We start from the raw sequence: 14,819 nt of genomic DNA on the forward strand, positions 1-14,819 counted from the left end.
TTAATAGTACAGGATGATAAAGGTATAGTAACACTTGTAAATTCTTGTTCACTTTTGTTGGTAGACGGATGACGGAATGTACACTCGGTCACTGCTTCAAGACATACGTTTATTGTATTTTGTTTTCACACATCATCTTTTTTCAAGACAAAATGAACAATATGTAACAGTATGTTACAATGATGTAACAATATGAACAATATGTGACAATATGAACAGTATCTAACAATATGTAACAATAATGTAACAATAAGAACGAAATGTAACAAATTTCGAGAAAAGTTATTTTTTCAATTCTTTATTTCTGTACTTAAGGCCATTGGCTTTGTACAAGAATAATATAACATAACAGCAGTGAGAGATCAGGTGGGTACACGTATACGATGTTAATAATCATTATATACTGATTGCTTTCACATAGGAAAGCATGAATATATGTTAAATCATTCACGAAATTTAGTTGTTCAACACATTAACGCAGTGAATATATGTTAAATTATTCACGAAATTTAGTTGTTCAACACATTAACACTGTGAATATATGTTAAATCATTCACGAAATTTAGTTGTTCAACACATTAACGCAGTGAATATATGTCATATTGTTCACGTAAGTAACTTGTGCAACACATTAACACTGTGAATATATGTTAAATCATTCACGAAATTAACTTGTACAACAAATTGACACTGTGAATATATGTTACATTGTTGAGGTAATTAGGTTGTACAACACATTGACACTGTGAATATATGTTACATTTTTACGTGATTGGGTGGTACAGCACGTTCACACTGTGAACATATGTTAAATTAATCATGTAATTAATTCGTACAACACATTGACACGGTTACATTGTTGGGGTAATTAAGTTGTACAATACTTTAACACTATGAATCTATGTTACGTTGTTTACATTGTACAACTCATTAAAGTGTTGAACTTTCATAAACTGACGTGTACGATGGTATCAATTTACTAACAGTACTTACTTAAAGTGAAAAATTAATAGATACAGACACTTCGTGTGATAATGCAGTAAAGAAACCATGATCATAACGATTACTGTATTTGTAGCTTTGTCAGCACCATACCCGTGCTCGTGGGTTTCACCAAAGTGGTAAACGTCTGAGACCTGCATCACTTCGTGCTTTCCTCCCACATTAAGCTGGGACGCCGCGATATAACTGGAATACTGTTCAAAGCGGAGTTAAGCCCAACTCACCCACTCACCGAACATAGATGCAAATCGGATCTGGTACTGATAACACAAAAATTAATATTCCAAATGATATTCATCTCTTAAAAATACAATATGTCACCGTATCCCAATTGCGTGGATCGATGCTCATGATGTCAGTCACTGGATTGTCTGGTGCAAACTCGATTATTTACAGCCCGCCGTCGAATAGCAGGAATATTGCCGAGTGCGGCGTTAAACAACAAACAAACGAAATGGAATAAGTTGTGTTTCTATTAGTGTAATTTAACTCTTGGGGATATCTGAAAAAAAATATATCCAACTTCAAACACCCGTGTTTAGAAAAAACAACCATGATCAAACTGTTATAAAAAGTCCCTTTGTTCGTGATAAGTATCTTAACGGATACGTCTCTCACGCCTTTTCAACACATCAATTGTTGCAGGTACCTGATAGTAAATGTGTCCCGACTTTGATGAAATCGGCCTTCACGTCGTGGCGTCATATCCCGGTTAAAGAAGATGGAGAAAGTCGACATCACAATGAAGAAACAAATATCGTGTCATACGGGAACATTGTGTTGTTTGAAGAAACTCCAGCGTGCCTCTGGGTACTGTAAACCGCTATTGTATGTATGTGTTTACTGTGGAGGGCGGGGCACTGACAAAGGCTTATCTTCATTGACCACGTCACGAATTTAAGTGTCGTAGTACCACAGCAACACGGGGAACCGTATTCTTGTAAGTTTTTATATTCATGGACAGGTTCCTGGAATGTGTTTTTCTTCACATGTGATGAAATAAAACATTGGTTGTGATGTGCGTCGTGATCTTCCTGATACACGACACCATGAAGTGATTGACAGGGCTACTGGGTCAAGCCGCAGACCCGTAGGGGCGGGGGAAATACATTATTGTAGGTGAGTGGAAGCGAGGAGGGGGGAAGGGAGGGGGGGAGGGGGGGGGGGGGGGGGGGGGAGGGTGTGTGTGTGTGTGTGTGTGTGTGCATGGGCTGGGATTTTATTGTAAGAATAACAAATTGTGTAAGATGGTGCGTTAGAAAAATATAAATTATGCTTCAGATTGTTTGAAGAAAGAAATTGTCTGCCACAAAAGGTATATTGTTTATATATATATATATATATTATAAACAATATACCTAGACTCATAGTTTTAAATATGAAAGATACACTTGGTTTTGATTTGGCAGATCCAGTTGAAAAAAATATCTACTCTCCATACAAAACCCAACTGCGTGTGAGGCTGTTTGACATTTTATTAAAAAAGTGCTTGTGTTTGGGAGGTTTTCGTCATTTATTCAAATTGTGTCTGTGTGGATGTTCGATATTGTTTTGAAACAGTGTTTGTGAGGCTGTTTGACATTTATTCAAACCGTGTTTATGTGATGGTTTAATATTATATTAAAAAAATATGTTTGTAAAGTTTTTGGCATTTATAAATCAAACTGGACCTGACGCTGTTCGACATTTTATTCAAACAGTGCTTGGTTGTTCTTCAGCATTAATTCAAACAGTGCTTGTGTGGTTGTTCAACATTTATTCAAATAGTGATTGTGACTTTGTTCAACATTAATTCAAACAGTGCTTGTGTGGTTGTTCAACATTTATTCAAACAGTGATTGTGACTTTGTTCAACATTTATTCAAACAGTGCTTGTGTGGTTGTTCAACATGTATCCAAACAGTGATTGTGTGGTTGATCAGCTTCTATTCAAACAGTGCTTGTGCAACAATCGCAGTTCAACGACACCTCAAATTCACTTTACATCATAATTACATTTGTTCAATACAGAAAGTCATGGTCGCACCAATTCTGAACTCTTTGAGGGAACCTGGAATTATGTTTGCGAACAAATACATATATTGCCAAATAAAAATAGTGTCCTCCGACCCCGACAAGGCATTGTGTGTTTACATATTCCTATTTTAAACAAAAACTGTAAAAGTATAAGATGAAACAGTCAAAACAAAATAACATAACGCTATTTACAGCAGTACGGGACATGGCGATGAAGTCATATACCAGACCAATGTTACCCCTCCAGGCACAGATAAGGTGTTAGAGGATTATACAACGTCACGTCGTTAATGGAGGCGGAGATTAAACCAATACACACAATTATCAGCACATCAGCAGCATCTCTGATGCAGCATATCAGTGCGTTTATCCTGATAAGGAAATAGCCTGGAGTCAATCAACAGAATGACCTGTGCAGGTCAATTGTCGGTCGTCAAACCTGCATCTTCACCCAGAGAGGGGGGCGGCCACGATACTTATCCTCATTGGTAAGGCATATTCAAAGTTTTTTACTACTATTTTAACTATTGTAACATCTTTGATATATTGTTAAATAGCTCCATGAAAAGGGAATGAGTGTATGTTCTGGGGCTGCATAGTTGGCAGTTCCGCCCCCGTGTTGACACATGTAGCAATATATTGCAATAATCTTGGTAAAGAAAACGTTTTGGCTTACATACTTTATAAGTACCATGTTCATTTATTTAAAAAAAGGACATACAACAGTCTTCATCATTGCTGAGTCGGGCGGTCGGGTAGCCTAGTGGTTAAAACGTTCGCTCGTCACGCCGAAGACCCGGGTTCGATTCCCGACATGGGTACAAGTTGTGAAGACCATTTCTGGTGTCCCAATCCGTGTTATTTGCTGGAATATTGCTAAAAGCGGCGTAAAACCGTACTCACTCACTCACTCATCAGTCAGCTAAACGGAGAAGGTAAATGAAGGCATACACTTGAAAATTGGATTTGATCACAACATTCACCGAAACACTGAGAACTTAAGTTCCAACACATTACTACGATACAGTTATTGTATCAAATACATAACCATCGATCCATTTCGTGTTTCACTTTAAGCCACCATCAAACATCAGCGGTTTTTTTCTTTTGTCTGGCGGTTTAGTTACTCGCTCTACTTTCAGATATAATATTAGAGTTTGTCCCTGGAAGCGCAGTTAACATGTATGTATTATTAAAATCTAAATAACCTTTTGATGATGTAGATAGTAGATCCTTTGTCCTCCTTACAATGCTCGCATATTTCGACACAGACATAGATCAAAGTGCATTAGCTTGCGATGTACGAAGTCTCCTACTACTACTACTACTACTACTACTACTGCTGCTGCTGCTACTGCTGCTGCTGCTACTACTACTAAATTGTTATTTGTAAGAAAATTTTGCTCAAAAGGCGAACTCCATTATTACCCCAGCAATGGATCAGTGTGCACTCGATTTACGTTCTCAATCCAAGCTGCCTAAGAGGTCGCTAGAAGGTTAACTCATTAGGGAGAACCATTTTCTTGACACGGACAGGTACCGTGACCTTGACCTTCAGTCATACTGTGTACGGTGTCCTTGCTAATGCAGGACCGCATCGCGAACACTTTGTGTCACCATTGCATCCCTACAGGGATTCGTAGGTGAAGGTTCTTGAGAAATGTGACAACTTTAAAAAACTCGATGTCTTTTGTCAGCTATGTACTTTTGTGAACAGGTGTCTCATGTTGATGAAAACCATATAATTTAATCATTGCGTAAATATGTATAAACATTCGGGGTTGTAATCTGCCCTTGATAAGAAGACACGGGTGTTTAAAATCTGAGAATGCGCCAAAAGCCGAAGAGATACTGGTTACTCTTACGCATTAATAAAAAACCAAATACATAACAATGTAACATTTCCTTTGCTGAAACAAACCAACACACGGCATTTGGAGTTTTTCAGTTCAGGTGAAACTGAGCCAAATCCAACCTGCAGGTATTGTATTTGTGATGAACGAGCGGTGTATAACTGAGTGTCAGACGTTATGATAACCATTGTTGATTGACAGATTTCAAACATGCTGCGTTTGTGGATGGTGTTCTGCTTTCTCGCTGTGATGTCAGCAAAAGTTACATTTTCTCAAAGTAAGTATATATTTTTTTATTGAAACAGCGAGAAAAAAAATAACGTCTGGATTAGAAACCAAAATAAGACTTCAGACTGATATTTGTGAAAAGGTACTACTATTAGCCCGTGGGTGTGCATGCTTCGAACTCCACGTGATCTCAGATATGCCAGAGGGCACAAGTTGTCGAGACGCCCCTATTCGTTGTGCATAGTTGCCTCCCTTAGGTGGGTCAGAAACCTGTGATCGTGCGTTCGCATCCCGGTTCGCCCTGATTATGTTTCTAGGTTTCTCAGCACCATAGCTGTGCTCGTGGGTTTCACCAAAGTGGTAACGTCTAAGACCTGCATCACTTCCGGCTTTCCTCCCCAATCAAGATTGTGCGCCGTGATATAACTGTAATACTGTTCAAAGCGGTGTTAAACAACGTTCACTCTCAATCACTTACACTCATTCCTCTATTCCTAATACTACGTGTGGGGGGCACGGGTGGCCCAGTCGTCTAAGGCGCCGCGATTCGCTTTGCAGAGTTGCGTCCCTTGAGCACGCCAGAAACCTATGATTGTGGGTTCGAATCCCGGTTCGCCCCGATTATGTTTCTAGGTTTGTCAGCACCATAACGGTGCTCGTGGGTTTCACCGAAGTGGTAAACGTCTAAGACCTGCATCACTTCGGGCTTTTCTCCCACATTAAGCTGACACGCCGTGATATGACTGGAATAATGTTAAAAGCGGCGTTAAACCCAACTCACTCACTCACTAATACTACGTGTGACACCTAGGATAATGGTAATACTATACACTACGAACGTTTCCTGTTCGATTCCGACATAGGTACATCGGTACCAATTATTTGTGTCCATCCCCTTGACAATGCTCTAATATTGATAACTGCTGCAGCATGCGGTGGCTTCTCCGACATCATCTTCCTCATAGACGACTCCGACAGCACCAAACGTAACAACCCCGCCGACAAAGATACCGTGACGTACGCCCAGGGCGTCACCTCCTTCGTCCAACACTTCATCGACAACACTAACCTCTTCAACATCCGCATCGCTGTTATCGCCTTCAGCAAAACGACACGCGTCATCGCCGACTTCACATCCAACACCACCATCCTCACCAACGCCCTCACCTCTTTCCAGCCAGAATATAGGGGGTCCGACAGCGTCGAGGGGATGAAGTTAGTTAAGACCATGTTCAGATCCTCTGGACGCATGGGAGCGAGGCATCTGGCCGTCCTTGTTACAGACGGGTCGACCATCAACCCCAATCTTGCCGGGGATTACGCTCAGCGATGTCAAGATGCTGGGATCGAGATAACCTCTGTTGCTTTTGGTGACGCCATAACCTTGCAGGAGTTGATGCTGTACTCAAATCAAAGTGAACGTACTTTCAAGGTCATGAACGACACGGAGCTATCAACCCTGATACCAAACGTCACGGATATCGTTTGCCTAGGTAAGGGTATAATGTTTCTTTGTTTGTTTGTAGTTTTACGTCGCAGATATGCTAGCTATACCACGACGGTCTGTAAATAATCGGGCCACACAAACAATTGGTCACGGGTTACGATGGGACACGTTCGACCAATAAACCAAGCTTGATCCCCGCTCCTTGATCGCCAGCTTAGTCACCCCTTACGACCAACATGGGGCACTTGGGAATATTTTATAGGAGGATAGTGTTAAGTTCTTTATATTTATAAGGAATGACCACAGCTAAAGAGGGGCACGTAGGCCCAGTCGTCTAAGGCGCCGAAATTCGCTGTGCAGAGTTGCGTCCCTTGGGCACGCGAGAAACCTTTGATTGTGGGTTCGAATCCCGGTTCATCCTGATAAGTTTCTAGGTTTGTCAGCTTCGTACCCGTGCTCGTGGGTTTCACCAAAGTGGTAAACGTCTGAAACCTGCATTATTTCGGACTTTCCTCCCACATGAAACTGACAGGCCGTGATATCAGTGGATTAATGTTAAAAGCGGCTTTAGCCCAACTCACTCACTCATTCGGTAGGTCAAACTGACTACAGTACTGAGTGACTTTTGAAGGTAGGGTTAATTCTGACCTTTGTCCTTACTGATTCGGCAATCAACATACGAACCATTATGGAGACTTCTGCTACACAGTATTGATATTGCTGACTATGGCGTGAGTTGATTTTGGGATGTCAAGCGCTTGGGTTGGGTTAGATTTGGAAATCTATTTGTGCCTTTTTCATCTCTGATATGTATATTTATGAATATGTTTTGTTTGAGTAGACCCATGCAAAGCACCAATGTCTGCAAGTGAACCTGGCTTATATCGGTATCCGGGAAACTGCGCCAAGTTTTTACAAGTTGCTCCTTTCAATCGAACCGACCTTGTTTGCGTGCCCAAGGATTGTTCCTACACCACCATGTGGAATGACCGGTTGAAGATCTGCGACTTCCCAGCCTCCGCCACCTGTGGTCAGTATCTCAAACAAGGGCAGATAATCCACTTTTTCAGAATTGTCAAATCAGTTTGGTCAAATACCACTAAAATGTGTTCACAAAAGGGGTCTCAAGAATCAACTAGCCGAATCTGAAAGATATATATTATCCCTCCATATATAAATGCACCTATGAGAAGGCCACTTCTATATAAAGTTTATTTCCCCACCCCAGTGTAACTACATCCTAATCTTCTCAAATGTATAACCGCTTCCTCATACCTGTGAGTGAGTGAGTTAAAATTTAACGTCGCATCGGCATTATTCAGCCATATAGCGACCCTCATACCTGTATATATACTTGTCAGTCACACAAAGTACATCACTTGCTTGATAACGCTGTAAGGGTCTACACCAAAACGTCGCTTCTTATTGAATAAAGAAGTTGTTCATCCATATATCTTATCCTTAGTTTATTTCGTGCTTTTTAACAATCTTTATCAATGTTATTTTTTTATCATATTCCGTGTCGTTAATCTTGAAAAACAATTACAGTAAACTATATAACGAACTCGAAGGGGCCACTAATTTTAGTTCGTAATAACCGTAGTTCGTTATAAGCATATATACAGCATTTATACAACAAATGGTCGGGACTAAAAAAGTTCATTATATCGGTCAGTTCGTTATAAGCGTGTTCGTTATGAACATAGTTTACTGTACATATATTAATGAAGTCAAATGGCTATGAAGAGCTAACTTGAAGAACATTTTTACTGACTCGTTATAACGTTCATGCATTCATATCCACTATTTCTGTTCAGATCCGTGTAGAAGCCAGGCAGATGGTCGTCAAGCTTCCTATCACCTCTACTGCAACTCCTACTGGGAATGTCAAGGGGGCGTGTCCCAGCCACGCTGTTGTGGGTCGGGGAAGAAATATGTGGAGGGGTCGGGATGCGTGGCGGCAGGGATGGGCGAATGCCAGAATCCATGTCCCATGTAAATATGGTACTATATAGATGATCATGGTAGGTTTTTTGTTGAAATGACCGGTGTTAAAGTTGACGTGATGTTGCTGAGCAACGGAAGACTTCATGTTCGCAAGACACTGTGTGGTGAATAAAGACTATATACAACCGTATGTGTTATATTGTTTCAGAGTGTGCGATTCGAACCATTCTTGAATATTTTTCTGCAATTCGCTCCATACATTAAACCTTCAGTGACCGGCCGAATGATACATGTCTGCGGGTGGGGGACACATCAGTACTTAAATACAAAGATCTTGGCTTAAACAATATCATGTGTCTCCCGAGACATTACTCTTTAAATAAATCCGTGAAGATCCGGGGTAGAATAAGTCTTAAGCAACCCATGCTTGTCGTAAAAGGCGACTATGCTTGTCGTAAAAGGCGACTAACGGGATCGGGTGGTCAAGCTCGCTGACTTGGTTGATGCATGTCATCGTATCCTAATTGCGTGGATCTATGCTCATGATGTCAACCACTGGATTGTGTTTCCTAGACTGGATTATTTACAGACCGCCGTCATATAGCTGGAATATTGCGGCGTTAAACAACAACAAAAAAAAAGACATATTTTGTAGGCCAATCAGAACTCACGTTGCTATTCAGAACTCGCTGTGTTAATACACGCGAGTAGCATTTCCGTGCACAGTAGTACAGTTCTGTGAGTGAGTGAGTATGGTTTTTAATCCGCTTTAGGCAATGTTCCAGCAATATCACGTCGGGGGACACCAGAAATGAACTTCACACAATGTACCCATGTGGGGAATCGAACCCGTGTCTTCAGCGCGACGAGCGAACGCTTTAACCACTAGGCTACCCCATCGCCCCATATTGTTCCAGAGGCTAGCCGACAGGCATATTTTTTTTAAAAAATGAGGAGGGAGGTAGGACTATTTTTTTGTTTTTTTATCAAGAAAAATGGTAACGAGGGAGGATCACTCTATATTTCACAAAATTATAAACATGTTTTCACATTGTCACTGTTTTCATAATGTCACTGGTATAGCTATTAAAGCATATCAGCACAACATATCTTGCTCCGATCAACGGCTCTTCTGGTGTAATGAAAGCATAGTCGTAGGCGCCTCACAACAGCATTTGTGTCGTCATAGTGCCTGTTATGTATATTCAACATGTAACATTATATTTCATTATATTTATTTCAAAAACTGCTTGACAGGATATTTCAGCTAATATTGATGCAAGGCAGGATACCTCAATACTCAGCTCACGTCCAAAAGAAACTTTACCAACTGAAAGTATAAATTTCTTTTCGATGAAGTCTATATAAAACATATAACCTAAATACAACAATAGTGTATGCAGAAAATGTTAATCGTCTGTTACATGTTTGCGAGATAACACGCGATAAAGTGAAAAACACGTGCACCACGGACAACAGCAAATGCACGTGCGGGTAAGGGTATAAAACGATTGCAACGGCAAGTCAGACATCCACAGTGATATAAAAAACACAAAAGAAATGCCACGACTCTCAGTCGAACAACGTAAACGAGCCTTGGGTATGGTACAGATGGGAGCCACCCACGCCCATATTGCACGAACGTTCGGTTGCTCCCGTGTTGCCGTTACCAACTTGGTGCAACGTTACAGACAGACAGGGCGGACCGCTGACAGGCCAAGAACAGGCAGACCCAGGGTGACCACGCCCCATGATGACCGGTACTTGCGTACCTTGAACCTCTGAAATCGCTTCCTGACAGTGACGTCATCGGCGACAAATGTCTTAGGTCACAGGGTTAGTCGACAGACAGTGGCCAAGAGACTCATGGCTCATGGAATCAGGGCTTTTAGACCATACAGAGGGCAGCTATTGACAGCGCAACATCGTCGTCTGCGATTGAGATGGGCCCGGACTGTACGACGTTGGCAACGACGTGACTGGCAGAGGGTTGTCTTCACTGACGAAAGTCGATTCTGTATGTTTAGGGCTGATGGAAGAAAACGTGTTTACCGCCGGAGGGGTGAACGAACGGCGGCGTGTTGCGTGCAAGAGGTCGTACCATATGGTGGAGGGAGTGTCATGGTGTGGGGAGGGATCTGTGGGCAGGAGAGGACACCGCTGGTCATCGTTGACGGAAACTTGACAGCTCAGCGTTACATGGATAACATTCTTCGTCCAGTTGTCCTACCCTTTCTCCAACAGCAGCCACGTTGTGTCATTTATCAGCATGACAACGCTAGAGCCAGTACAGCCAAAATTGTCACTAACGTCCTCGCAGCCAACAACGTCAACGTTGATGGATCGTCGTGTTCGACAACGGCCACACTCTCCAGCCAACCGGCAAGAACTGATCTTGGCCCTCAAAGAAGAATGGAGTCAAATCCCACGTGACCTCATCAGACGACTGACTTTTTCTGTGCGTCAAAGAGTTTTTGCGTGTATTGAGGCATTTGGTGGTCACACACGCTACTAATGACTTGTTATTGAACGTGAGCGATTGTTTATGTACTCTGCCTATTGTCCATGATTCTGAAAGCTCGAGTTTGTACCACACCGAACTTTGGGGGGCTCTGACGTCATTCTCGGTCGCGGTATGATTGTCATTTTCAGTGTTGATTATGTTGATATATTGATCTTCTCAATACACTTTACTTCATGCATGTATGTTTGTAGTTTTTGAGCAAGAGTGATTTCAAACTCTGGTAAAGTTTCTTTTGGACGTCAGTTTATAATTTTGTTTGTTAGTTGTTTAACGCTGCAGTCAGCAATATTCCAGCTATATGAAAATGTATCCAGCTGTCTGTAAATAATCGAGTCTGGACCACACAATCCAGTGATCATAAGCATCGATCTACGCCATTGGGATACAATGACACCCTTCAACCAACTCGTTAGTCGCCTCTTACGACAAGCATGGGTTGCTGAAGACCAATTCTAACCCGACCTGTATATGAGTGAAAATCTCAATTCTTGAGAGTCTCAACCAAATGCTTGTGGTTTCTTGGGGTGTTGTAGATATTGACCTGCATGAAGATGTCTGGTAGGCGACACGCCCTATCATTAACATGTTGTCTGTGTGGATAAAGTTTGACAGTATGTCAGTCATAGCCTTTCAAAGTGAAGACCAACAGTTTCTATAACTGATTTGTGCCAACCAAAATTGCAGGTTTGCAGAAATTGTCATAATGGAGTGTTTTCTGAATATCTTTACGACCAACTGAATTTTGACTGGTGTTGCTAACCACCAGGTACCTAAATGCACATTGCTTGGAACTTCTTTCACGTGAATAGCTCCACGCACTGACTTTGACATTGCTTTTAATATACGCACCAAGACAAAACACGCAATGTGTAGAGCACGACGAAAACTCGCTTAACCATATTAGGAATGTAGCGCTGGCGAATGAATGGCAGAGTTACTCGATAATAAAGGGGTAATTTGAACAAAAGATATTTTTTTAAATCGTAATAAAAACAACATATGCGCAGGATTTGGAATGACGCGCCGACGCCTGAGAAACATTTCGTCCTTACAAGTATTGTTCTATGTCTTCCTCCTCAGGGATCGCCTCGTTGTTGACACAGATAAGCGTGCGTCCACTCCGGCTGCGGATCTGTATCTCTCCACTTATGCATTTGTTCCGCTCCTGATGAAGAAGAAGAAGAAGAAGAAGATTTTATTAACGTCTCACTTGTATACCACATTTTTGTTAAAACAAATTAAAAATATAGTTACATTAAAGTTGTATACAACCAATCGCACAGCGATTTATGAGAGACGGTACATTGTAAAGAGGCACATAGTAAAAAAAGCAAAAACTAAATATTAAAATATACATACATTAATATACAATACAATGTTTAAGACTCAATGATATAAAATATTTCTCCGGGTATATAAAATGGCATGGCAGGTTCTGGCACAGTAAAAGGTGAGGTCATCAGTTGATAGAATCCTAATATATTTATCTTGCTCTGTCAAAGAAGTAAAATCTATCCATAAGCTTTTGCACTTGTTGATGAGGCTTAAACTCTCCTGATAAAAGAAGAGTGAGTGGGTGAGTGAGTGAGCTGAGCAAAACCCGATCGGGGTTGTATTCAAGTTATATCACGGCGTGTCAGATTGATGTTGGTGGAAAGTCCGAAATGATGCAGGTCTCACTCTGGGGAAACCCATGAGCACGTTGGTATGGTGCTGACAAACCTAGAAACATTATCTCGTGTGTGTGTGTGTGTGTGTGTGTGTGTGTGTGTGTGTGTGGAATATAGCATTAACGGGTTTTTTTCAGAATCGTACCTCTGTTAGTCTTTGATCAACCCCCAAAATACAACCCCAGTCGGGAGTCCTCGGGAGTTAGAATCGCTGAGAAAATGGCGGCGCCGAGCTAAGACGATCTGATCGATAACCAAGATCTGTATTGTGATAAAACGAATCTTACATCGCGAAGTGCATTAAATCACGTGAGCACCTTCATTAAAAACATGAAAAGATTTAGAAAATATCTGTTCACAACGAGTTAGAGGTACACATACTTTGCAAATCCTGCAATCGACCGAAATCTGCATGGCAGTTTACGAACCGGATTTCGATTTCGTTGCGCGATTTTAATTGAACTATGCATAGACTCGTTAGTCCAGCCAAATTGTAACTCCATAATACCAGCCTAGTTCGGCAAGAGTGGAAACTGGACTTTTGTAGTCAGTTAACTCACTTGCCTCGGGAAGATGACCCCACTTTACCTAGTATTGGCACAGCAAACAGCAAGATCGTTGTAGAGGGCATGGATGAGTATTGTCAGAATCCTTGATCGTAGAATCAAATGCCAGGTTCACCCTGATTCACAATTCCCTGCCTGTCAGGACCGCATCCGTGGTCTAGTGGTAGAGCGTCCGCCAGGAGAGTGGAAGGTCTGGGGTTCGATCCCCTCACGTGATACCAAAAGACGTTAAAAGAAGGTACTTGTTGTTACCCTTTCTGGCGCTCGACATTAAGGGTCTAAAACAAGGACTGGTCAGCTCAGAGTTAGTATACTGTGTCTGAGTGGGGTATTCATGTTAAACTGCGGCATGGTATCTTATTGTGCTTGCACTATATATCGGCATCAGTCCGGACTAGTTCAAGCCGCCACACACACACACTCACACACACACGTGCATGCCCGTCGCTATATAAGTGCAAATACATTTTACCTTGCCTGTGAGCACCATGCCCGTGCTTGTAGCTAGACAATAGGACCTTATGAAACGTTGGGCGTTTGGAAACGTTTTATCACGCCCCAACTGTATGTCACTACTGTCCCGTCACGTCAACGTCACTCGTGAGGAAAGCCAGGTTTACTCAGATCGCAAACGTTGACCACTTGCAAAGTCCACATACCAAGGATCATAATTACAACGATAGCGCATGGCCAACAGATCAGATCATAGACCGGACGATAGGCGCAACTCTACACAGAGAATAAGTCAAATGTGTTAGGAAAACTATGAAAAGCAAGAGTATTTACGGTCATTTCAGTGTATCCCTTGAGTTTTCTGAGACGTGCTGGTTTAAAGGAGAGGGTGCACGACATCTTTGAAGTGTCCATACGGTAGGCGAGGCACATTCCCGTTCTTCGACAGAGACGGTGGCACATCATTGCTCCATAGGGAGTGTGGTCAAGGTCGCTGCCGGACACTGAGACATCCTTCATGAACAGGAGAGTCAGGGAGACAAGAAGCAAATCTTCCACAGACATGAGGCGAATTCGTCTCCCAGTTTATGTTTTCTAGAGTTGACTGGGCTCTGTGATCTACGTCCTAATGGATCGTATAATTGATTTATGTTAATGTCAATTTCCAGGGATATATTATATGTAGGCTGAGGATGCAGCTGAACGTCGACTAGAACGGGGTACAACCGTAGGTGTATTGTAAAGCTTTACGTCGGGAAGGGCTGCATCAATAATTAAAAAAATAATAATTGTCTTTGAAAAATGTGAATACAGTCTGAATACAAACTGTACCAAATATCAAATAACAAATATTTGAACTGATTTCAGATTGTTTGTTCCATGCAAGTTCCATGTAATTTTCATAAGGAAAATGCTTTCTGGTTAACTACTGATTTCTGTGTGTGCATGGCTTTATCGGGGTATGAAACTCCCAAAAATTTCAGCCAGACCACAGGACTGGCTAGCTGAAATACTTGCCAGCCCTGAAAAAAACCTGCCTGCCCACTATAATCATATGTTTCTCAGGATAAGCTAACGGTGTTTCTTTTTGGTTACATTTTATCATTCATCTTT

The 14,819-nt window shown here is 41.7% G+C and overlaps 1 protein-coding gene across 1 annotated transcript; it reads left to right on the forward strand.

Moving 5' to 3' along the window:
• Positions 1-3,468: 3,468 nt before the first annotated feature.
• LOC124143709 (protein PIF-like) lies at positions 3,469-8,679 on the forward strand. The gene is made up of 5 exons (XM_046512768.2): positions 3,469-3,506; positions 5,073-5,148; positions 6,029-6,592; positions 7,388-7,576; positions 8,364-8,679. Exons 2-5 carry the CDS (start codon positions 5,082-5,084, stop codon positions 8,543-8,545), a joined length of 1,002 nt encoding a protein of 333 aa, XP_046368724.1. The 5' UTR covers positions 3,469-3,506; positions 5,073-5,081; the 3' UTR covers positions 8,546-8,679.
• The last annotated feature ends 6,140 nt before the right edge of the window (positions 8,680-14,819 follow it).

This window comes from Haliotis rufescens, unplaced genomic scaffold (genome assembly GCF_023055435.1).
Source record: "Haliotis rufescens isolate VD_foot unplaced genomic scaffold, xgHalRufe1.0.p SCAF_7, whole genome shotgun sequence".
Lineage (NCBI taxonomy): Eukaryota > Metazoa > Mollusca > Gastropoda > Lepetellida > Haliotidae > Haliotis > Haliotis rufescens.

Bases quoted from the DNA above. Each gene is read 5' to 3' on its own strand.
- LOC124143709 (XM_046512768.2), top strand. From the start codon at position 5,082: ATGCTGCGTTTGTGGATGGTGTTCTGCTTTCTCGCTGTGATGTCAGCA. The intron at 5,149-6,028 runs GTAAGTATATAT...TAACTGCTGCAG, and splicing joins AAAAGTTACATTTTCTCAAA to CATGCGGTGGCTTCTCCGAC. The intron at 7,577-8,363 runs GTCAGTATCTCA...ATTTCTGTTCAG, and splicing joins CCCAGCCTCCGCCACCTGTG to ATCCGTGTAGAAGCCAGGCA.